The sequence below is a fragment of the Sander lucioperca genome, chromosome 2 (genome assembly GCF_008315115.2).
Source record: "Sander lucioperca isolate FBNREF2018 chromosome 2, SLUC_FBN_1.2, whole genome shotgun sequence".
NCBI lineage: Eukaryota > Metazoa > Chordata > Actinopteri > Perciformes > Percidae > Sander > Sander lucioperca.
In genome coordinates this window covers 16,040,798-16,063,732 of record NC_050174.1, presented here as the reverse complement: position 1 = coordinate 16,063,732, position 22,935 = coordinate 16,040,798, and the positions used below count along the sequence as shown (strand labels likewise).

Genomic DNA, 22,935 nt, shown 5'->3' with positions numbered 1-22,935 from the left:
TCAAGGTTGACAGGAAGACAACACAAGAGTACAAAATAAAATATAAATTCCAGAAATAGTGGTGGAAAACTACAATGTATGACAAAATGGTAACAAAAACAATTAGAGCTGCTTATGCCAATGTACAACGAGTTTGCACCTCCAACTCACAAAAAAAAACAAAAACCTTAGGCTCTTATATTACCTGAAAGTCATTGATCATCAAAACAGTGTAACTTATGTAAGTTATCAATCAATCAGTTTTAAAAAAAAAAAAAAAACTGAAATCGTACGAGGTACAATTATAGTGAGATGGCATCCCATCAGCTCAGCTAGCAGAATGTGCATTATTAGGATTTCATGTTAAATGTCAGTAAAATAAAAATACAATAATGACATTAATAGTCATTGAATTAGCCTACTGCCATACATTATGATCATGGATGTTAAAATACAAACACTAAAAGCTGACTCTTTGTCGTTTCTGTTCCGTTTTCTCTGACCACAGGTTTTAAGGTAGCCTACATATGATGCATTTGAGTCTTTCTAAAGAGTTCCAGGTAGTTAGGCCCAGAGTGACAGAGAAATGGCTCTGGTTAGGCCTACATCACTGTAGCCTGTTTTTATTATCCGTATATTGTGACTTGATTTACAGTTAATTACTTTATATGACTTTATAATGTCACAGTAACAAAGACTCTGAGGCTAAAGCCTCCCTTAACAGTCACTTCAGGGTAGAGACTACAGTGCTTGGTCATCATTTAGCCTACTAATTGATACAGCCGAAAAGACAGCATGCTGTCAATAAACACATTCCGAGAGGCAGAACAACAAAAGCAGAAATTGGGAGACTGTATTATTTTCCTAACGTTACTCGTTGAAGTGCCCACTGCCAGTCAGACATCTGATGCAGGTACTACTGATCGGTACAGTACTGATCTGTCATGTGTGGTGCGCTGCAGCTCTTCCGGTTGCGGCGGGCCTAGTGAATGTTTATAGTGGTCCTGCCTAATCCTATATAAAATGACAACATCTATGTCATTTTTAAGTCAAATTAGGAACGAGAAGGCACACAGACACGCTGAGTTTATTTTATAATCATAGTTCGAATTTCATTTGTGAGAATGGGAATAATGAAATATACCGTAATGTACTCTTTGTGTACAGGCATATCTGAAGACAACTTCTTTCCCAGAGTTTTAGCGTGACCTCTACTGCAGTTGAAAATACTTGGGAGCGGAGGTTGAATCCATTGATTTTTTGACGATGTAACCCATCTCTGCAAGGATACGGTGACACTTTGAATGAGAAACCCCTTCATTGTGTGCATACCCATCGCAAGAAGGGCTTATGTGCTCCTCGCCGCTTGATTTCCGACTCGGGGTGCTCAGTGTTGTTGGGGTAGAGTCCGTTTCAGCTGCACTGCATCAACATGGTGAGTGTGACAGCAGCGAGCACCTGAACGCAACGCTTTCTCTCATTTGTCGCACTTCATTGATAAAGGATTAGTTGTTAATATCAGTTTTCATGCGGACATCTACTGCGACGTTGTTGACCAATTTATGTTTTCAGCCAATTGGTTATTGTGATTGCATTGTAACGTTAGCTTAGCTTGCTAGCCACAGCAGGTTCTTGTAACCGGCCGGCTAGTGAGTGTAACGCTAGCTAGCTAGCTAGCGTTAGGATAACGTTACTGTTTTAATCGGTATTCACTCACATACAGTGTTTGGGAGTACTGGCATTAGCTAGCGTTACAGGGTAAAGTGAGAGGTTAAAGATAAGGTATATGTACAAGTATAATTCATACCAATAAGCAGTAAATTAAGCATGCCATTCAGCTGGCAGCAGGATACCTTTGGAAAAAGTCAAGGTGTGTTCACCTACCTGACCGGTGCAGTTTGACCTCAGGATGCCCTCAGAGGAAGTGTTAAGCTCATTTTCTGTAATGTTTTTGTAATTTCACAAGCATTGGTTGAGCACTGTCATAGTCAAATCTAATTTAATTTCAAGGGTTTTATAAAAACATGTCAGGAAATGGTTGCATCCTGAACTTACTGAGGGAAATTGATAGATGTTAACTGTGTGCACGTTTGGTTACCTTTTGTATATATAATGCTAATCAAAGAATGGGCAGTTATCATTGCATCAACGATGGTGTGCATTTGTTATAGCACCCAATGATCCCCAAATGTCCCTCTAAAACACAGTTGGTGTCTTGAATCTCCACACAATGGCAAATAGGGCTGGGCAATATATTGATGTTATATCGATATTGTGATATGAGACTAGATATCGTCTTAGATTTTGGATATCGTAATATGGTAACTGTTGTATTTTACTGGTTTTAAAGGCTGCATTACAGTAAAGTGATGTAATTTTCTGAACTTACCAGACTGTTCTAGCTGTTCTATTATTTACCGTTATCCACTAAGTCATTAAATCATTTCTGGAGATTATTTATCAAAAATCTCATTGTGGAAATAACATTTTGTTGAAGCACCAATAGTCAACCATACAATATCGGCGCAATATCGACATCTAGGTATTTTGGTCAAGAATATCGTGATATTTGATTTTATCTATATCGCCCAGCACTTTTTGGAAAACAAGTAATTTTGACAATATCAACAGTAAGATGGGGTGCTATTTAACAATTTGGGGGAGCTCCAACACAATCAGGGAGTTTATCTTAGAGGTTTATTTTGTTTGGATTAGTGGTATGATTATGTAGGTGAGTTGATTTGTATTATTCTTCATATAATACAATCATAATGTCCACAAACTGCTGATCTGTGACAGCAGTTTGGACAGGAGGACAATAGTTGCCAGGCAGGTACACATTCATGCTTCAAATCAAGCAGGTAGAACAATCAGGTAAGGTCTGCACATTTCCATTTTGTTGTAGCACCACCAGGGTATACTGCAATACTATGGAAGGGGAGGGAAGAACAACCTAAGCTACAGTATTTCACAGAAATGAAAAACATCCAGGGTGTCATCTAGTCTTTTACTACAATACGATATTAGACCCATTTCAATTTACATAGCTTACAGTAGGGCTGCTCCCTCAGAAACTCAGATTTACAGATCTGTCGATTAAATCAACTAATCGATTAGTCGATACAATTGAATGAGTGTTAGTCGACTAAGAATTTCTTCAATCGAGCACAGCCCTAGCTTACAGTATGTCCAATCTCTAACCACAGCTGCAATATTGCTATTAGAAAGTGTAGTCTGATTTTCAACCCTCAATAGTTTAACAGTTTACAGAGAAGGATTAAACACACCCAAGAGTAGTCAAGATGAATGAAACCAGGGAAGCATCGGTCGCTAAGGTGTTTTGCTGCTTCAAAGTTAGTTTTATGGACAAAATAGTAGTGAGGTGTTTGAGCTCTTATGGATGGTGGTTATCACTGCAGCTCCCACTCCCTACCCCCTACAGATTTCATTTGGTTGTTGTGGGAAAGGGGTCAAGCGGACTGGGAAAGATAAGAGAGGCCATGCTGGCTCAATTTCCCCCAGGCCTGAGATCCTAGCAGGGCCCCCACAGAGAATGGTCAGCATCCACCTTGGCCTATATAGCATGACCATTACTCACATGGAGAATGTCTTGAGTCAGAGAGGTTGTGTTTGGTCACGCATCACATCTGAGCGAGTATAAATGCCAAATTAATGGCACCCACTCTCCCCTCTGTGACTCCAGAAGAGGTATTGACTTTAGCTTTTGGAGCTTACTCCATGCTGAGTGACACTGGGGATCCCCATGACCAATCTAAAATCTAGGTCTAGTGTACAGGCCTGGCCTCATCACCTGTCCTGTCTAGGTGTCATTCACTTCCTCCTCCTACACCTACAGCAGTCTGATCCACACAAACTGAAATTTACATTTAGCCCCTTTAACTGACGTTATAGATGTCCACTAAAACAAGCGCTGAAGTTAGCTAATGTCAGCTATCAGAACTAACGTTAGGCAGTGACAGACAACGGCAGAGAGAAACAGACTTTACTTTCGGTTGAAGTTGGGAAAGCTGTTGCTGTAGATGTAATGTTACGGTAAAGCCAGAGGCTGACTGCGGTCAAGCTGTCGTGCACAGCAACGGAGATGCTGGTGGGCGTTCTTCTTCTTCGCCAGCATTTAGCGGCAGACTAGAACACTTGTAGGCGTATACTGCCCCCGGCTGGTCTGGAAGAATTGCATCCCCCGGTACCTACGGTACTGTAGAAGAACGAGTACCGTCACCTTTTTTAGAATGTTGGTATCGACTTGGTACTGAAGTACCGGGTCTCGTGACATCCCTAATATAAGGTTAGGTTACCATGTTCAACTAATTGCAGTGCAGCCCAAAACCCAATGTGTTGTACAATATTTAAGTAAAGGCCCATTGAGAATGATCTGAAAGCTTAAAATGCCCATATTATGAAAAAATCACTTTTTCTGGGATTTGGAGTGTTATTTTGTGTCTCTGGTGCTTCCACATGCATACAAACTTTGAAAAAAAAACATCCATGCTGTTTTGAGTGAGATACGGTTTCTGAATGTGTCCTGCCTTCAGTCTCCGGGTGAGCTGTTCAAAATCGGCACGGCTTGTGACGTCACTAGCCGAAACGAGGTGGCTAACCGTAGCATGCTAGCTCGTTCTGAATAGTAAAACACTGCTACAACACACACTAGTTAACCATAATCTACAAAAGAATTACTTGCATGTCCCTGTTCTGCAGGTATTCCACACAAAGTTAGAAGTGTGCCCTCGTTTAGAAGAAGTCTCCCGGCTAATCCTGCCTTGTACTACTGAAGTTGTAGAAACAAACAGCTAGCTAGATGATGTGATCTTAACTAGCTACTGCGCATGTGTGACTGCTAACAAAGATGTTACAGCAGTGAGAGCTCTCACTCTGTAGCTAAAACGGAGACCTGAACACAGGGTGAAAAGAGGAGCTGAAGCAATGTCCATCCATCCATCCAAAATTCAACCATGTAAACCTATTCTGGTACAACTTCAAAATACAATTATGACCCTGAAAATGAGCATAAGATGAGTACTTTAAGTAAACAGAAAACCAGAAAATGGTGAGCTGGGGCATCTTTTAATCAGTGTTTGTTGCTGGAAGGAGATATTATTGTGTGACTCAGTAAGAAAAGAAAGACATGACACCCAGACATGAATATTACTAATAACTAATAGACATACAGTATTCTTTATGCTGCCCAAGAAAGGCCAAGCACCCGCTAGATGGTGGACTGACCCAGAGGACACATTTTCAGAATCTGCATGTCAGCAGAGTCTGTATTTTACTTTTTTTCCCATTCTATGAAAAACTTATGTCTTAATGGACCGACTACACTCAAATTACCACCAAAGCGCACATTAGGCAACATGAAATTAGCCTTCTAAATTGTCCTTTTAGTGTGAATACATTACGTATTCACACTAAAAGGACAATTTAGAATAGCTCTATTGAGTAGAGTTGAGTTAGGGCAGGCCGTTTTGTTTAGCCTAATATGATGATCATGTTGAGAAAACAAAGACAGCTACAGGATTTATTTATTTTAAGTGGATGAGCTTTCGCAAATGTAGATTGACTGGTACATGCCCAGGTGCTAGTACAGATATAAGACTGTAAAAAAGAAAAATAAAACTTATTGGAGATTAGTTGGCTAATTGGTTCTCTTTGCTCAAGTGTGTGTGTGTAGGCACAGATATCAATGATCCCCACTGATCCAAAAAGATAGGCCACCCCACAGACCTTACCTACAGTGAAAGGATAAAAGCGCACCATGATGGGAATGATTCTGGCCTCTTAAGCCTAAGTGAATATTGATCTAAGTGTGCTGGGTTGATATTGAGCTCCTTATGTTTCTAAATCTTTGGGTACCTACCACAGGAGTGTTGGCTGTTCATTCTATTGGGCAAATGGAGGCTGACATTGTGACAGATGTTACAGAGTATAATTTAGTGAACATTGTCTTTGCACCACTAAATTTACTCAAATTTGAGTAGTTGATTAGTTCATATTTGAATCCTGTATAATGAAAATTTGAAAAGCTGATGTGTTTAAAAATAGTGACCAATGCATTCATTGTATCGAGGTAGGCTTAATGTGGCAATTTGTCATTTTGTTTTTCGGTCACATTTAATGTGGTTGATCTTCTCTCTATAGGCTAAGTTATTTCAAATTGCATCAACCATACCTATCATGATATTTTACAATTTCTGGAAATGGAATTGAGAAACAGTTCATAGATAAAATAATCAAACATGAATGTAATGTTATCACTAATTTGGTGAATTAAACCTGCCAAAATGTCTTACTCATTGACTTGCAACATTGCCCACAATGGCCTAATGCAACCAGAGATATTAAAGGACTTTGGTAACAGTATAGAAAAATCTCTTTTGTTGGCTGAATCTCAATCACCACAAGGTGTGTGTCATCATGTCACAAGCCAATACTTGGTAATCACAGCAACCCCTAGCTGCAAATTGTAGACTTGTTTCACTAATCATGCAAGATGCGTCTTAAGGGAGTTCCTGGCAATTAAACATACCATGCTGTTTACCATGATGTCACATGCGAGGTGTTAGGGACATCTGGTAGTCAATCACATGATTCATGTGAATCAAGGTCTGAATCATGTTAAGGCACTGGTGATATACGTATGTTGGTAGCCTAAAAGATGCCACATTCTCTTTGTGGTTCACCAACTCTGGGGTCCTTTTTAGTTTGGAAATTGCCACATTAAACACATATTGGCTTCAGGTAAAATGGAAAAAGAAGTAGTGCTATGAGGAATCTAACATGGCCTGATTCATATTTTTGTTTTGACTGAATAACACTGAAGTGTTTAACTCCTGGGTTCTATAGAGTGAAATGAAGGGCATTCTGTGTTTGAGCTCTGGATCCTAATCAGGGTTGTGGAGCCTAATCTTTCAACAACTTTCCCCTCAACAGTATTTACAAAGAAAACACGCTGTGGTGTTTAATGTAGAAGGGTTTTACCATGTAGCGTATGCTTTGTTATTGGCTGCATAATTAATCAAACACCTCACCTAGAGGAAAGAGCCATGCAGACTTGCCAATCAAAAGCATTTATCATCTTGGGACCATGAATGTGCTTAGGACATTCATTGCAATGCACAACTAGATTTTGTTTCCAAGTGGAACTTTTGGCCTGATGGTCGAGCTATAGTAAACGTCAGGGGTCATGGTCAGTACAAGTATTACAATATCCTTTTCTTGGGACCATCAAATGCCAAATTTCATTGTCAAAACACCACCACTAACAACCTACCTCAACTCAGTCAAATAAGATCACAATCTCTCGCCAATGAATCATCCTCAGAAACACTAGAGGCCGTGCTAAAGTTAGTTTAATACCACATATATACAGTTTGTCGATGTTGCTAGATGGTATATGAGAGATGCCACAACCTTTTGATCTGAGATTGGTTGTAGAATTTCCGTCTTCAAATTGCATTTGAAGCACTTTCTAAGGTACAATTGGAAGATATTCTTCAGCCTTTAAGTCTGTATGAACCTACCTGTACATCAAATGTGTAAGTGCTTTATGGCATGTATAATTACTATTTTGAATGTGAATTTAAACCTCCCATCCTATTTCCACAGGGTGTGATCGGCGTGCAGCTGGTGGTTACCATGGTAATGGCCAGTGTAATTCAGAAAATCATACCTCATTATTCCTTCGCAAGATGGCTACTCTGCAGTGGCAGGTAATGCAGAATCCTGTTGATGCTGTTTCAGATAGTTTCTCTAAATGCTACAGTTTCATTTCTTCAGTTTACTTGCCTCCTGAGAAGTTCAGTTCAAAACGAGTCCAGGACAATGGGAATCAAAATGTTTACTCAGACGGCAGAGTGTTCAAAAGGGTTTGGATAGGAGAAGAAAAAGAATCATTAAATCACAATGCAAAGGCTAAAGACCATCAAAATATTGGGATGACCCGAGAGGACGGTGCATATAAATAAAAGCACCCGCCTCCTTTCCTCTAATTAGTGCCACATATGTTTTCCAGTAAACAACTTCTTGGAACACATTTAATAATTCATATTTGTTTCTTTTCAGTGCGGTGTTGAAAATGTTTTAGAAAACTTTTGGTCCTCAAGCGTCCCTCCAGAATATTTTTTTCCATAATAAATAAATGTACAAGGGGAAAATGAGCTGTGCTCCTTCTATCCTCCTCTACCACGCAGTGTGCTTCTTAAGATGCTCTGACAAGACGGTTTCTAAACAAAGTTAAGAAGGGTGCCTGAAATGTTCGTCTTCAAATGGACGCTATTAAATTAGCTCCTATTTCATACTCATTCCTTAAGGACCTTGCTGTTGTAAAGCCTCTCGCAAGTGCTTATTTAGATATGTATCAGAGTCGCTAATATGATGTAAAGCTCCAAGGTGTGTGTGTGTGTGTGTGTGTGTGTGTGTGTGTGTCTGTCTGTTGTTAGGGAGTTAATCATAAAGCTCAGATCTGTTACAAATGTAGGCTTTGAGTCATGTTCATAGAATCAAGACTTGATGTCACTGCTTTCAAGAGAATGTTAAAATGCGGTTTTTAATATTATTGCTTTAAGGTGTGATGTAAAAGCAATTTAAGTAAGTGTATTCCCCAAGTGAACAGACAGGTGATTATGAAATGTGTCTCCTGTTTAAGTTCAAATCACTTTACCTACTATTTCCATACTTCAGAATCAATAACATAAATATTTTTACATTGTATGTTTTAATGATTGCATAGTAAGTCAATAAATCCTAGCTTCAGTGTTTATTTTGTTTTGAAATACCTGCTTTATTGTGTCCTCTTTTGATTCATTCCTTCTCTGACCATGTCTGAGCCTGATTCCACATCTCTCTCCTTTTCTTTGTTCGCAGTCTGCGGTGGTATCAGCACCCTACGGAAGATGAGTTGAGGAGCTTAGCTGGGAAACAAAAAGGACAGAAGAAGAAAGACAGGTAGGTAGAATGGGGGGGCTGGAATGAAGAAGGGCTATTGTTTGGGGGTTGGGGAAATGCAGTGGCACAGAGGAGGTACGAAAGGCACCCCTTTCATCAGAGAGGAAAGAAAAGATGAGAAGCAGACATTTGAGATGGATGGCGACCACAGGCATGTCGGCAAACCGATGAAGCCAATGTGTTTATTTGGCTCATTTAAAGCCTGTTTGAAGTAAGGAGACAGAAGTCTGTTTTTGTTGTTTTGTTCCTTTATGACTCTTCATCAAGGCTTAGAGCGACTGGGCTTAGAAGTGGCCCCGTCTAGTGGATGTGAGGAAAGTTGGTCCCGTTTTATTTTTTTTTTGGAGCCATTACTATTAGGCTATTTTAAGGGGATGACACTTTAAAAAGGATTGCATCTTCTCTGAAATCAAAGTTTCCCAAACAGCATTATGTCTTCAAAGTGGTCATATGTCAAGCTTTGATTCTGGAAGATGAGTTTCCATCAAGACTACTTTGCCATTTAAAAAAAAAAAAACTACTATTCAACTTTTCGGGCTGCAGGTGGAAGTTGAACCATATGTTGAACACATGAATTAAGTCTTGTTTCCTTTGTAGTCTCCTTTTCAATGTGAATGTAAATTGAAGCTGCAACTGAAAGTTAATCCTTACTGTTCCTCATGGTGTCCAGCTCCAAACTTAGGCAGTTTTGTAGCGCAGTCCTTTCTCTGACCCTGTGTGAGGCAGGTCAAGGCTCTCTAGCACCACATGTTCAGTAATCCCTTAAAGAAAAAGATGGACCACTGTCCTTTTGCCAGCTCGTGCCATGCAGCTCCGTTCCCTTTGTTAACTGTCTGACTCCCTCAGTCAGGGGTCAAGCTGAGCCCCTTTTTTCCTGTCAGGTGCTTCACAAATGAAATCTGTCCAGGGCATGTTTGGCCCTAGAGTCTTACAGTGGTATTGTCCAGTGAATCCAGCGCGCACACAGGGCTGAACAAACAAAGCCCAGAACTAAGGAGGCCCACCAGACAGCTCTTCAAGCCTAAAGAACTGCTCTTTATTTGCCTGCTGTTAGCGATTTAGCACTGCCTATGTATTGCCCCCCCTTGTCATGGGAGTAGTCCAGGAGTATTAGTAGTAACAAAAGTAACTAGACCTCTGCCAACTATTACATTTGGATGACTCTACTAAAATGATCTCTTTCAGCATAATCGTGTTTTATAGTTTGTATTTCTTCCCAGGATAAAAAATGTTAATGGTCTATAAATCTGTTTACTTGCATTTTTCAGTTGCTCGTTTCTGTTATCCTGACCCTAGTTGTTGTTGTTTCGCTGCTCTCTCTTCTTTGCCCTAGGAAGTACAATGGTCACATAGACAATAAGCCACTTACCGTTCCCAAGGACATAGACTTACAGCTGGAGACGAAATGCATCACAGAAGTCGACACATTAGGTATATATCTAAGAGAACAAATGTCTAATAGAGAGCATTTAATAGTAACTTTCAATCACGCACTCTTAATGTTTGCATGTACTGTGCTGTGCATGTTTTCTTATTGAATATTTAGGTAAAAATAAACTCTCTATGCCCCCAGCGTTGCACTACTTCCCAGAGTTCCAGTGGCTGGTGGATTTCACGGTAGCGGCAACTGTGGTCTATCTGATAACGGAACTCTACTACAGTGTGGCTCAGCCCTCGGGAGAGATGAACATCAGCGTGGTCTGGTGCCTCCTAGTACTCGCTTTTGTCATGTATCCTTACATCAGTCACTTTCTATATCTTGGTTAGCCTTTTTTTCATGAGAATGTCAAATCTCATCCGTGTTTTGGTGTAAACTGTTTTTTTAAAGCAGCCATATTATGCTCATTTTCAGGTTCATAATTGTATTTTAAGGTTGTACCAGAATAGGTTTACATGGTTTAATTTTCAAAAAACACCATATTTTAGTTGTACTGCACCGCTCTCTCTCACTGCTGCAGATCCTCTTTTCAGTTTGTCTCTGTTTTAGCTACAGAGTGAGACCTCTTTTCTTCTTCTTCTTCTGTACTATCTTTGATTGCACTCGCACATGTGCAGTAGCTCAGATGTAGATCATGTCAGCTAGCTAGCTCCATAGACAGTAAAAGAAAGGCTGTTTCTACAACTTCGGTCAGTTACAAGGCAGGATTAGCTGGAGACTTCTAAATGAGGGCGCACATGGAAGTAGTTCTTTTGTAGATTATGGTGAACTTGTGTGTGTTGTAGCAGTGCTTTGCTATGGAGAACGACATAGCATGCTAGCGTTAGCATGCTAACGCAACGAGCTAATGGTTGCGGTTAGCCTGCTCGTTTCGGTTTGTGATGTCACAAGCCGTGCCGATTTTGAACAGCTCACCCAGAGACTGAAGGCAGGACACAGTCAGAAACTGTATCTCACTCTAAACAGCATGGATGGATTTTTTTCAAAGTTTGTATGTGTGTGGAAGCACCAGAGACACAACATAACACCCCAAATCCCAGAAAAAGTGATTTTTTTCATAATATGGGCACTTTAAATTGATAACCTATTTATGCTGTACGTTATGTAGGTGGGTTAACCTTTGAGGTTTCAGCTGAACAAACCTGTTTTCATTGGACTCTCCTCTCACACATTTTTCATTATTTTCACTTTACATTCTTCACCACCGTCCTATATATATCATAGGTTAACATCTCTTTGTCTATAAGAGAGCAAATCATTCCAGATGATTGTGTGGATGCAGCAGTGGGAGAGAGAGACTATAAAATGACTGCTAAAGCTCCTACTGGCCTGACCGCCAGGACCTTTATTCTCCACAGCTACCTGCTATTTTGCTATGCTGAATGATGTTTAAATGATATGCATTATCCTTGCCACCAACCACAGGGATCAATCTTTCCAGTGCTCCTGGTCGTCAGTGCAGCTCGGTCAGATGGTGTGTCATTTCCTGCCTACGTCGGAGATTGGAGGCCCAATTTTACCACAGCCCAACAGACTGATATGCTTGGGGGGGGAAAGGACAGACTGGGGACTAGATGAAATGGCACTATGAAGATGAGGGAATATGTTGGCTCAATATAAGTGTTAATGAGACACTTGATTTCAGTTTTCCTATTTCAGTTCTGATGATATGTTTAAGACTCTTGCCAGCTCTACTGCCTTAACCTTCACTGATTACCCTGGAGCAGCATGCTGTTGCTCTTCAAGTATCTGCATGTAATGGTAGCTTGCTTTTCCCCTTGTTTACTGAGATGTATAACTGTGACTACATACCCTCACCTTTGGCCAATGTTGACAGGCCAACCCTGTGGTATATTAATTGTAGTCCACCACATGATAGCTTAAACATCTCTTTTCAAAATCATGCTGGCTCGAACTTGTCTGGTTAGTGTTTATATAGTCTATATCCTTGACTTGTCACTTCCGGGATGCATGCATTTTCACTGATGTCCGTTTCCATCCGCTTTCTTTGTGTTGGAATTTTAAACTCCGGTGGATTTATGAGGACTATGGTTAACTGCTCCTCAGATCTCTGCACGGTAAATCCAGACAGCTAGCTAGTCTATCTGTCCAATCTGAGTTTTCTCTCGCACAACTGCTTTTATGCCAATAAACCAGAGCACGTTTTTCTCCCATCCCGGAATGCTGTGTGGACTAGCCAGACCCTCCTCCGCACCGCAGCGTGTGGATGGTCTGGCAAAGTGTGACTAGTGTTTATACAGCTGTCTTCACAGTACTGAATATAAGGGGGGGGGGGAGACTCCACTGGATTGAATACCATTCTTAAAAATGGACTAAAAGGGAGGAAAAGTTTTGGCATGCTGTCACCTGAAGTGTCGCAGAAAGTGAGACTCGTATCTTCTTGGTAAACAATGTTTGCTTCAGAAAAATGAACCTATACAAGGCATTGCAAATATATCTACAAAGCAGTTGGGATTTGCTTTATATGCCAGTGGGCTGCTGGAGATGTTTTTCCTTGACTCTGTCCCCACAGCAAGACCCTTTTCTCTCTAACGGCCCACTATTTCAAGCTGGAGGAAGGAGGGGAACGTTCCCTCTGCATTACTTTTGCTTTCTTCTTTTTTGTCAAAGCCATGGCCATTCTCATTGTCACTGAAAACTACCTGGAGTTCGGTCTGGAGACAGGCGAGTGCTTCACAATGCTTTTCTTTCACAAATCACCCTGTTGGTAACAACCAAATGTTATTACTTTTGTCCCCAGTGAGTGAGTCACTCTAAAACATTTCTTCATTTCTAGGTTTTGCAAACTTCTCTGACAGTGCTCTACAGTTTCTGGAGCACCAGGGCTTAGAGTCCCAGTAAGTATCAGTATTCTCACAGTATCATTTTTGTTTTCTCAGCCTTCATGAATTCTTTATGACGAATGACGACGAAACTACAGTATTCTCTCATTATGCGTTTTCTCTTTCACAGGGGTCCCATATCTAAACTCACCTTTAAGCTGATCCTGGCCCTGCTCTGCTCCCTGATTGGAGCATTTCTAACTTTCCCCGGTCTACGCTTGGCCCAGATGCACCTAGATGCACTCAATCTGACCACAGCCAAATTTACACAGTGAGTCCACTGCAGGAATTGTCTTCATTTTTGGGTCCACTCATGTGTTCTTCATTTAATACATTTGATGTCTTCCTTATCCTTAATAATAAGGGCAGAAACAGTGCAAAGTCAAGGAAATCTTTGTTGAAAGGCAACCTTTAAATCTGTTCCTGGTCAGGGAAAAAAATTCTAATGTGCTTTATTTTTTTTACTTTTGCTAGCTGCACAGCTGCTTTAGTGGCCCTTTTCTAGGCTCAGCCTTTAGTGTGTGTGTTCCAAATGTTTATTGTCACTCATTTTCGGTGGCATTTTTGGATGAAAACCTATAACTTTCATTTCATCTCACATAAATTAATTAATTGTTCACTGGAATATACATGTTTCTGATGATGATGGAAACTGCTTTAGGATAGTCTTATATGGAAAAGGTGTTCTCGGCTTCATTAATACACAATGTGCTCAAATTGGCCACTAACAGTGCTCAAGTACCCGACTGCCCTATCTTGGAGTACCAAGAAGCCAAATATAGTGCCGTTGTACTTGTCTCCCACTATTCAGAGTGTGTCAGATACGAGAGAGCACCCTATGAGTCAGATGAAGACTTCCTCAGTTGGGGCAGATTTCTATTTCAGAACTCACTGGGTGGCATGTCTATGACCATGATAGGGGGTGCAGAGCATGGAGCACGTCGCATCTAGATAATCCACTTTGGCATAGCAGACTCTCCAAAATGGCCTCCTCTTCCATTCCCCCCTCTTAACTGTCATGAGCTTACATCCTCAGACGCTGTCACTAGCAGGGATTATCTCCCAAGCCCTTCAAAATCTGTGGCTTGGTTATCTTCTCACCCCTCTCGTGGAAAGTTGCATTGATAGCATGGACCTTAGTTCTCATTATGTTAACTTCAAATTGAGATGAAAAAGCAAAAGATTTCAGTGAGCTAGTATATTTCTCAAATGCATGGGAGTCATTCATGATGGTTTTCAGCAAGCATGCCTTTTATTATCACTCTTTGGGTTTCCTTCAGCGGTCAAATATTTCTGTAATTATCAGAAGTCTTCTGAGACACTTGCTGTAGAGTCGGACAAGTTGTTTGAATTTTTTCAGCGTCTAGCATTATTATTGGTCTAACTGGGCATCTTCTCCTTCACCTTCCTTTTTCTATAGGACTCTGCTTCATATCAACTTCCTCTCCCCTCTTATCATGGTCCTGTTGTGGGTGAAGCCCATTACCAAGGACTACCTAATGAACCCCACTCTGGAGAAGGAGAATGTGCCTTTGTAAGTTAAAGCTCTATTGTGTAATTTTTTGAGTTGATTCTTAGCAAAACCCCCTTTGTTCTTTCACAAATATGTGCTCATTCATGTGTAATTACTTCCACCAACTAATCAAAGTATTCTCGTACGCGTAGAATCTGCCATTCAGAATCATTCAGAATACATACGAGCAACTCGCTCGAATGACGGCCGCCATGTTGCGCCTCCATCTTTAAAATACATTAGCCAAAGAGGGACATACCTCCGCCTTTCGCACTTTTACACTCAGTGCCAGGGAGGGGGAGGAGATTACTTGCGACTGCCGGCAGATTTGAAAGCCTGTTGAAAATGGAGGATTGCGCCTATTCTCAAGGACATGTAATGGAGTCGCCAAGGAAGTTAAAAAGAGAATTAAAACGACAACGCGACAGGCAAAGCAACAAGACCAAAGTTAATATTGGAGTGGCTTTTCCAAGATGGAAAGAGTTCATAAGGAGCAAGGATTTTAAAAGGGACACTGAAGTTGCCTGCTTTCTTCTCAAAAGGTAATTCTGCCTATTTGTGTAAATTCAAAGTTTTATAGTTGCTTGGCTAACTATAGCATGGTTGTGCATAACGCTAGAACGACGTCTAGCATACTTTTCCTTGCGTCAATGATGAAAACGGATTGTCTACCTTGTAACAAACATAATATGTGTCGTGATTTCCCTGGCAGCTCACGTCATGTGCAGTTGTAACACAGACTAGCTACAGCTAGAACAGCTGCGTATAAATGATGGAGGTACTAAGAGCTAATTTCAGTTTCATTGACATTGTTCATACTGCTCAGAGAAATATATTAAAAACACAAATCTCCGTTGCTTCTCTCCTACGCTGTAAACATTGCCTTACACTATTAATCTCATACAATATACAGAATAACGATAGCACTGATACTTACAACTCATGTTAGCAGTTGTTGTTTACGCTATCTGCAATTTTTTCAGTCAAAAATAGTCGATCTCCGAATGCGAATGAACAGACTCCATAGGAGGAAATGTCATTCTTATATGAGGCTCCTTTTTCAACTACAAGGTCAATATTGTGTTTCACTAACGACAAAACAATAAATTATCCGTGCATTTATATGGAACTAAGCTTTAGGAGCTTTCCATCTTTACTCTCCTCCCTCGACTATTTTTGACTTGCGAGATGGACGGCGACCGGAAAAACAAGAGCTACAGTGAGTTGTTCAAATCCTTTCTTTTTAGTAAACTCTGTGTACACAAACAATGTTCTCAATGCTCGAGTTCATGTGTAGAGGCCCTGGTGATACTTCGAGCAAAGTTTCATGTTGTGTCGAGCCTTCTTAGTGTTTTAAAATTAGTGATTTTGATACTATCATAAAAGTGCCCCTAGCACTCCCATTCAAAAGGCCATTTGACCGAAAAACGAAAATACGCTAAATCTTAAAAGTGGCGTTTCCGTCCTAATTATGCTTTTAAACGAAAATCTGACTCGGGTACATTCACAAAAAGACCCTAGGTTGCATTTTGACGGGAGTTACGCTTTAAAATGCGCTCGGAATGGGGTGGGGGGGGGTGCTAGAAAGTAATATTCAGTTGGTTGTCATATACAATTTCACCGCTAGATGGAAGAAATTCTTACACAATGTAGCTTTAAAGGAATTATCTGGTTCCAACAATCCATTAAATGTCTGATCCAGATGTACACAACACTGCAAGTTGTCGCCATTCTGGCACATGACTTGTACACATTGCATTTGATTTCATTAATCACATTTCTCCTACTTAAGAATATATGTTCTGCGTGCCGTGACTAGACACATTCTTATGTATATATGTAACCATAGTCAAAAGCAAACTAATTTGATAAGAAGACATTTAACCTTTTTGTTATTTGTTACTATTTGTAAACTTGTAAACAAGTTATTTAAAAGTTTCCAATCATATTATTTGCCAATAGTTGTAATAATTGAGCAGGGATAATGAGCTCAATGGTAAAATGTTTTGTAGCTCATATATGAGATTGCCTTAACATTTCTTGCAAACAAGTGTGCTGAAGGCGTAGTGTTGATTGATCGGTACCTGGTAGCCAAGCCAGTTGGACTCCCTTGATATCTAGCAAGCTAATTACCTGCCATTCAAACAAGAGGGATGGGACAACATTGGCAAGCTGTGAAAATAAAAAGTATTGTGGCTTTTGTGCAGGAAAATGGATGTTAACAATGCAAATGGCAGTTATGAAAATAGGATTTACAACGGTTCAATGAGATAAGCAATGTATTCAGCTTTTAGATGAAGTGACAATACACACATTGTCTACTTGGGTTCAAATTAGACTGTAAACAAATACCTCAAGGAAAGCTCTTTATTGTGTCTCTAACTGCTGTCATTTGTTAGCAGGTTATTCATTCTAAGATAAGCTCTTTCATGTGTTCCAAGTTTGAATTCTGTCACGTGTCAACTTCTTTGTGCTGTGATACCATCCAGGTCAAACATGATAAAGCCTGATTTCATGTTACAGTAACCTCTTTTCACCTTTTTATCTCTCAATTTCACCCTCTTTTACTTTTCCTTCTGAGTTGTTTATGACTCCTTTGCTCTTACTATCTTTCCTTCTCATCGTCGCTGCTTAATATCCAAATGATATAGCAGATACATGATGTGTTGAGTTCAGGTTCATCATGTGTACCGTCTCACTCACTCCTGTCTTTCCTATTAATACCAGGATGACTGAGGATACGTACGATACGCTGAGGTTATGGGCCATCATACTGATGTGTATACTCCGGCTCGCTATGATGAGACATCATTTGCAGGCCTACCTCAACCTGGCCCAGAAGGGCGTGGACCAGATGAAGAAAGAAGCGGGGCGGATAAGTACCGTTGACCTGCAGAAGATGGTGAATAAGATAATATATATATAATAATCCTTATTTTACCCTTCTTTAATTCTGCATCAATTTAGAAATACAAAATGATAAATGTATCCCATTTAACCCGTGGCATACTGTTGGAAGGGATTAAGAGGCAGAGCAGTGTTATGATTCAAAGTAAATGCTTAGATGGAGTCACTTTGCAGGTTTTTGCAGAGGTGGGGAAATTTAGTAGTAAGCCAATTTCCCTTTTTTAATAGCAAATATAGATACATTTAGGACCCTGTCTTTGTGAATTAAGGAACAGAGCACAAAACTCAGTCATCCATCTACAGGAAATGCATTATGCAGGAGGCATGCAGCCCACCTGTGGTGCACTTGGAAATTGGATACATTATCAGTGAGTGTGTTTGGGACTGGCATCAGTTGTGGCCAAACACATCAGTTTCTCCTATTATTCTCTTTTTAAAAGCCCTTCCCGACATGTACTGACCGTACACCGGCCAGTGCAGACGAGCATACCCTATCTTACAACTCGTATTTGTGTTCACAATGTGCAAAGAGCCAAATATTAAAGTCCAAATTAGAATATACGGTGCTGCAAATACAGGTGTGCTGTCAAGAGTGTCTGTTTAGTTGAATTTCATTTCTTGACTTAGTGAAAGAATGGTGGTCTACAACAGACTGTGTGAGAAAATGTCTGGCAAAGTTTCTGTCATTTAAAAATACAATTTTCCAATAAGATATAACATAATTAAAACTGATATTGGCCAGTAGGCTGAGATCCGTGTAATGCTGCATCCCTACATTTGATGATGTTTGAGGAGAAAAAAAAAAGCAGCTATGTGTTTGGTGTTAAACCTCCAGGTCTTCCACCGTACTTTGTTAAACGGTATGTGTAAAACCCTACAGTAATGCTATTCTTCCTCTCTTATTTCACCCAGGTTGCACGTGTTTTTTACTACTTGTGTGTGATCGCCCTACAGTATGTGGCACCACTGGTGATGCTGCTGCACACAACTTTGCTGCTAAAAACCTTAGGTGAGTCATGCACTGCTTGATGATTTTCCAGTTTACAATATCTCTTTGCCTTCCCATAAATCCAAGCTGTTTTCCTCCATTGTCTTATTTATTACAGGTGGACACTCCTGGTGGGTCTATCCTGAAGAAGACCTGCCTTGCGTCTATGAAATGAACTCTGACTCTGTGATGGGGGCGGCACCAATGGCAGCCCCAACACAAGCTTCAGTGGTAGAAACAGGAGCCCGGGCGTCAGTAGCCCAGCTGTCAGTGGCCCTGGGAGGCCTGCGGACTGTCTTCAGCCCCTTGCTTTTCCGGGGCCTCTTCTCCTTCTTTACTTGGTGGATTGCTGCATGCCTCTTCTCCACCTCACTCTTTGGCCTCTTTTACCATCAGTATCTCATGGCGGCATAGCATCACCAACCCCACAGTGGCAGCCAGACTCCCACAGGGCTGCTGTGTGTTCGGTCTGAACAGAAAGGACTGAGTAGGGGCAACAGAGGCCTATTGATGACTCTGCTCCACGACTCCTCCTTCCCTCCCTCCCTCCCTCCCTCCCTCCCTCCCTTTGACCAACTCGACAACGACTGACCATATCATCAGAGCTCCTGGTTCGACTTCCAGTGCTTCCTCCACAGATGAGTCTGTGAACTCTTGTCATTGTTTTTACTACAACGATCACTACCTTTTTAGTTTTAAAAAGCAAGATTTATAAAGCTTAATAACAGACTAAAGAAGAATATTATTCGGTGTCAAGTGGTGTATTGGCAGAGTAATGCTAAATTGGTCTAGTTTGCTGTGTGAAATTTGGCTGAAATGAGGTAAAATAATGTACCTCAGATGCTGATTGCAATTCATTTTACGTGTTGAAATGTGGTGTGGCAGTTCCACCAGTGTTAGGGGAGAGTTTAATTAATGTTGTTGTTCATATTTTTTTTTCCACAACTGATCTCATGTAATGAGTTTGATCCAGCAACATCTTCAGCACCATGATGTCTTTTAACCTCAGAAAGTCCTAAATGCAGCCTCCTATATCTTCGTGCATGTACTGACGTGCACAGAGTCAATTTCAGTCCGTTATCCTCCTATTTAAATCCTTTTATTTTCAGTGGTCACTGATGTTTCTTTAAGCTAGTATCGGCAAAGAATAACATCGCAGAGTTATCCAGGAACCACTACGGGAGGTACTCCGCATGACTTGGTGCAGTTTGGTTGGTACTTCTGTGCAAGGCCTTGACATTAGGAGTCATGCAACCATCTATATTCCAGTCTGTATCACAGTCCATGATAGGGCTAATTTCCCACAGTGATACATTGTAAAGAAGCTACATTTAGGTGAAAAAATATCATTGAATCTGGAGATGTCCTTGGAGGCTAATGTGTGATTAGCCTAAAATCACCTTGTGTTTTCGTACATTTTGGGGAAACTGATAACTGACGTATTCGTGCCCCATGTGCGTCTTTTGATCAACATTTGTTTTTAAGCAAAATTGCCTGTTTTACTCACATGTCTATAATCCATTGCCACGGACCACAGAAGTGTCTAAAATAGTCTTAAAAAGTCTGTCTGTAGGAGGTGGAGGAAGAGGAGGGAGGGGCAGCCTGTTCCCAGAATGGCTGTCAGCTAAACGGGGTCTGAGGGTGGACAACTGAAGAAAAGCTGCACCTGAAGAGGAGATGTTAAACTCATGGGGCGACATCTCATTGACTTGAAGTTGATGTATTTAAATGTTTATTCGGCGTCGTGACCTCCCTGGATTTAACTGAGCCATTTTAGAAGCTATGAGAGAATTTGAAGCTCTTTTTTTCTGAGCAGCAGAGATGATTTAAAGGGAGGACAGCACTGAGGGCTCAGTCAAGATATGTGCTTGTGTCTGTCTGCATGTATAGGATCTCTGCTGTAGGTCAGCTGTAATCTGAAAGGGCATTGTAATCAAGAGGAGATGATGTCACCAACTGTTGATAAGCTACCGCCTTTATGTTCTGCTTTCTTTCTTTTTTTACTTTTACCCATCCATTGCTTTTTAACTCATCTGAGAACAAACATTTGTTTTTGTTTTTTTTTCTAATGGATCAAATTGTGAATTTGTAAAAGTTTAGATTTTTAAAATGGTGCCAATTGAGTCTGTTTCCCTGTCCCAATGGCTATAGATTTGGTGTCTGCTAGTGTTTGGAACTATAACTGGACTACATCTCTGTGGCCTTCTGTTTTCTGCAATTCCATCTTCATAAGGAGGGAATCACAAGCCCTGGTTCACAACAAGACTTAACAGTATCAACTGTCTTTGCATACTGTTGTACTGCATACGTCATTGTGCTAAATTATACACCGGGCCAATATGATTGTTCAGTCAATTCAGGAATGTAGGGTATATGGTGCCAGATAAATTACAGAATACACAATCTTGTGTTTCTCTGGCATTTTTTGTTTTTCATTATTATATTATAGAGCTGTACTTAGGGTACTACAAAATCAAACCGCACCATATCACATTGTTTAGCTCCTGATGTCGAAAGCCTTAGCTTCTGTTTTGTCTGTTTTAAATGATGGGGAAAATGCACATAATGAATGTATCTATCCTGCCTAATTTCTAAATTGTTTTCATGAAAATGATTTGTATGGTGAGTTAATTTAACACCCCCTGCCCTTCCTGAACTCTTTACTTGTCTACTACCATCTGTAAAATGTACCTTTCAAACTAAATCTAATTTGTCCTAATGACTATTTGTATTGATCGATTTATCTTTGTTTTTGTATTTATAACACATGTCAAGGCCTGTAAACATTTGTAATTTTAACAGCAAACACTTTATTTTGTTATTGGAGAGTGTGATGGCTTAAATCAGTTTTGAAGACGTGTTTGACAAATCATTTACAGATTAACCTTTTTTAATGGTCTGGTCCGTTAAGAAGTAGCTGGGATACTTTCAGAATTCAGTGACCTGATGAGGCAATGTTTCTTCTCTTTGTTACCACTGAAAGTGTTTATTATTCATTGTTGAGTTCACAAAGTAAATCACATTGTTCTTTCATGTATTTATTTCTGCTTTAGATTTTGTCTTAAATAAATTATGTTCTTTACTATGTCCCTTTTTATTTTATCTTTTGCGCTCACTGGCTTCATATATGGCCTTATCACAACAGGGAGATGGGAAATTGTTGTAAACTACCGGTAAATTCAAAGCAAATATCTATAAGCAGTTGTTTTAAGTGTTAAAAGAACAGCTCATAATTGGGTCAGCTTATGGATTTATTGGTCAAAGTCTGTAAATACGGCAGAAAATAGGAGTTTGGATATTTAATATATCCATGTTCACTTGAATGTGTGATCAATTTTGTAAGTCAATAAATTGAAAAAAATGACCGCAAGTCAGTTTTCCCATTGAAGTTTGATGATATATTCTGGCCCATACAAGAGAATGGCTAACATCTTCAGGAGGATGCCTCACCAAAGACTCCTAAAATTGTTTATTGACTTAGTCTGTCCTCTTGTTGACTCTCATTCTCTCCTTTCCTCCAAATCATGCCAACAGGAGGAAAAGTCCTAGAAATGTGGTTTAAAACAATTATTAATCGGCATGTTGTGTGTTGCAAAGTTGTTTTAGCTCGTTCTGTGCTTTAAAAAATAATCTAACAGGCAAATAAGAGTTTTTTTTCTTTACAGGCATAATGAAAATGTGACTGATTCTTTACAGAGTCAGAATGGAGAAATCTGTTCAATATCTTGAATAAAGTGAAGTTGTTTTATACGTAAATCCTTTTGGGTCTTCAAGGTCTCGGGCAAGATTTAAAATGGTGTCTTTTTTTACTGGCTTTAACAGTCTTTGAATGACAGTGCTCAATAATACTGTAATTGTGTTTCAGCATCAGTCTACTTATGAAACATTTCCTTGTGCCACTTGGCATTGATTTAGGCAGTCAGCAGTCATCGATTTGCTTTAGTTTGGTTTCTCTATTCTAGTGGGAAGGTTAGTGGAGTAGATAGACGAATGAAACGACAAACGCTCCCAAACTACTCTTAATATTTACAACAGTCATTCTCTGGGAATAACATTGAGCCATTTAATACAGGCTTTGAGTGCCATTGTCCATATGAGCGGGAAAACTAGGCCAATGCATTCATTCAAAGGTAGACAGATCAATAAGACAGCTTCCAAAACAAACCAGTGGAGAGGTTCCTTTATTCCTCTTGAGTGGGGCCTATTCACCGAGCTCCCTTCTCTGTAGAGTGGCGTGGAGCTCGGCTTCATGAAGGGGAGCAGAGACCCCCACCCTTCCATCCCCAACACAGCCGAAGAGCTG

General features: G+C 40.2%; 1 protein-coding gene across 2 annotated transcripts; it reads left to right on the top strand.

Moving 5' to 3' along the window:
• Window positions 1–1,153: 1,153 nt before the first annotated feature.
• tmem161b (transmembrane protein 161B) lies at window positions 1,154–21,719 on the top strand. Of its 2 annotated transcripts, XM_031308912.2 has the most exons (12): window positions 1,154–1,414; window positions 7,606–7,709; window positions 8,863–8,943; window positions 10,277–10,374; window positions 10,517–10,673; window positions 12,915–13,066; window positions 13,179–13,239; window positions 13,355–13,495; window positions 14,645–14,758; window positions 17,465–17,639; window positions 18,557–18,653; window positions 18,751–21,719. In XM_031308912.2, the coding sequence occupies exons 1-12, from the start codon at window positions 1,412–1,414 to the stop codon at window positions 19,044–19,046; spliced, it is 1,479 nt and encodes a 492-aa protein (XP_031164772.1). In that variant the 5' UTR covers window positions 1,154–1,411; the 3' UTR covers window positions 19,047–21,719. The 2 variants fall into 2 exon arrangements, with proteins under 2 accessions (XP_031164772.1, XP_031164773.1); XM_031308913.2 differs by lacking the exon at window positions 7,606–7,709 and having other exon boundaries at window positions 1,178–1,414.
• Window positions 21,720–22,935: the final 1,216 nt, after the last annotated feature.

Excerpts from the sequence above, each read along its gene's own strand:
- tmem161b (XM_031308912.2), top strand. Across the intron at positions 10,674-12,914 it reads CTAGTACTCGCTTTTGTCAT|CAAGACCCTTTTCTCTCTAA; the intron begins GTATCCTTACAT and ends CTGTCCCCACAG. Across the intron at positions 17,640-18,556 it reads CCGTTGACCTGCAGAAGATG|GTTGCACGTGTTTTTTACTA; the intron begins GTGAATAAGATA and ends TATTTCACCCAG.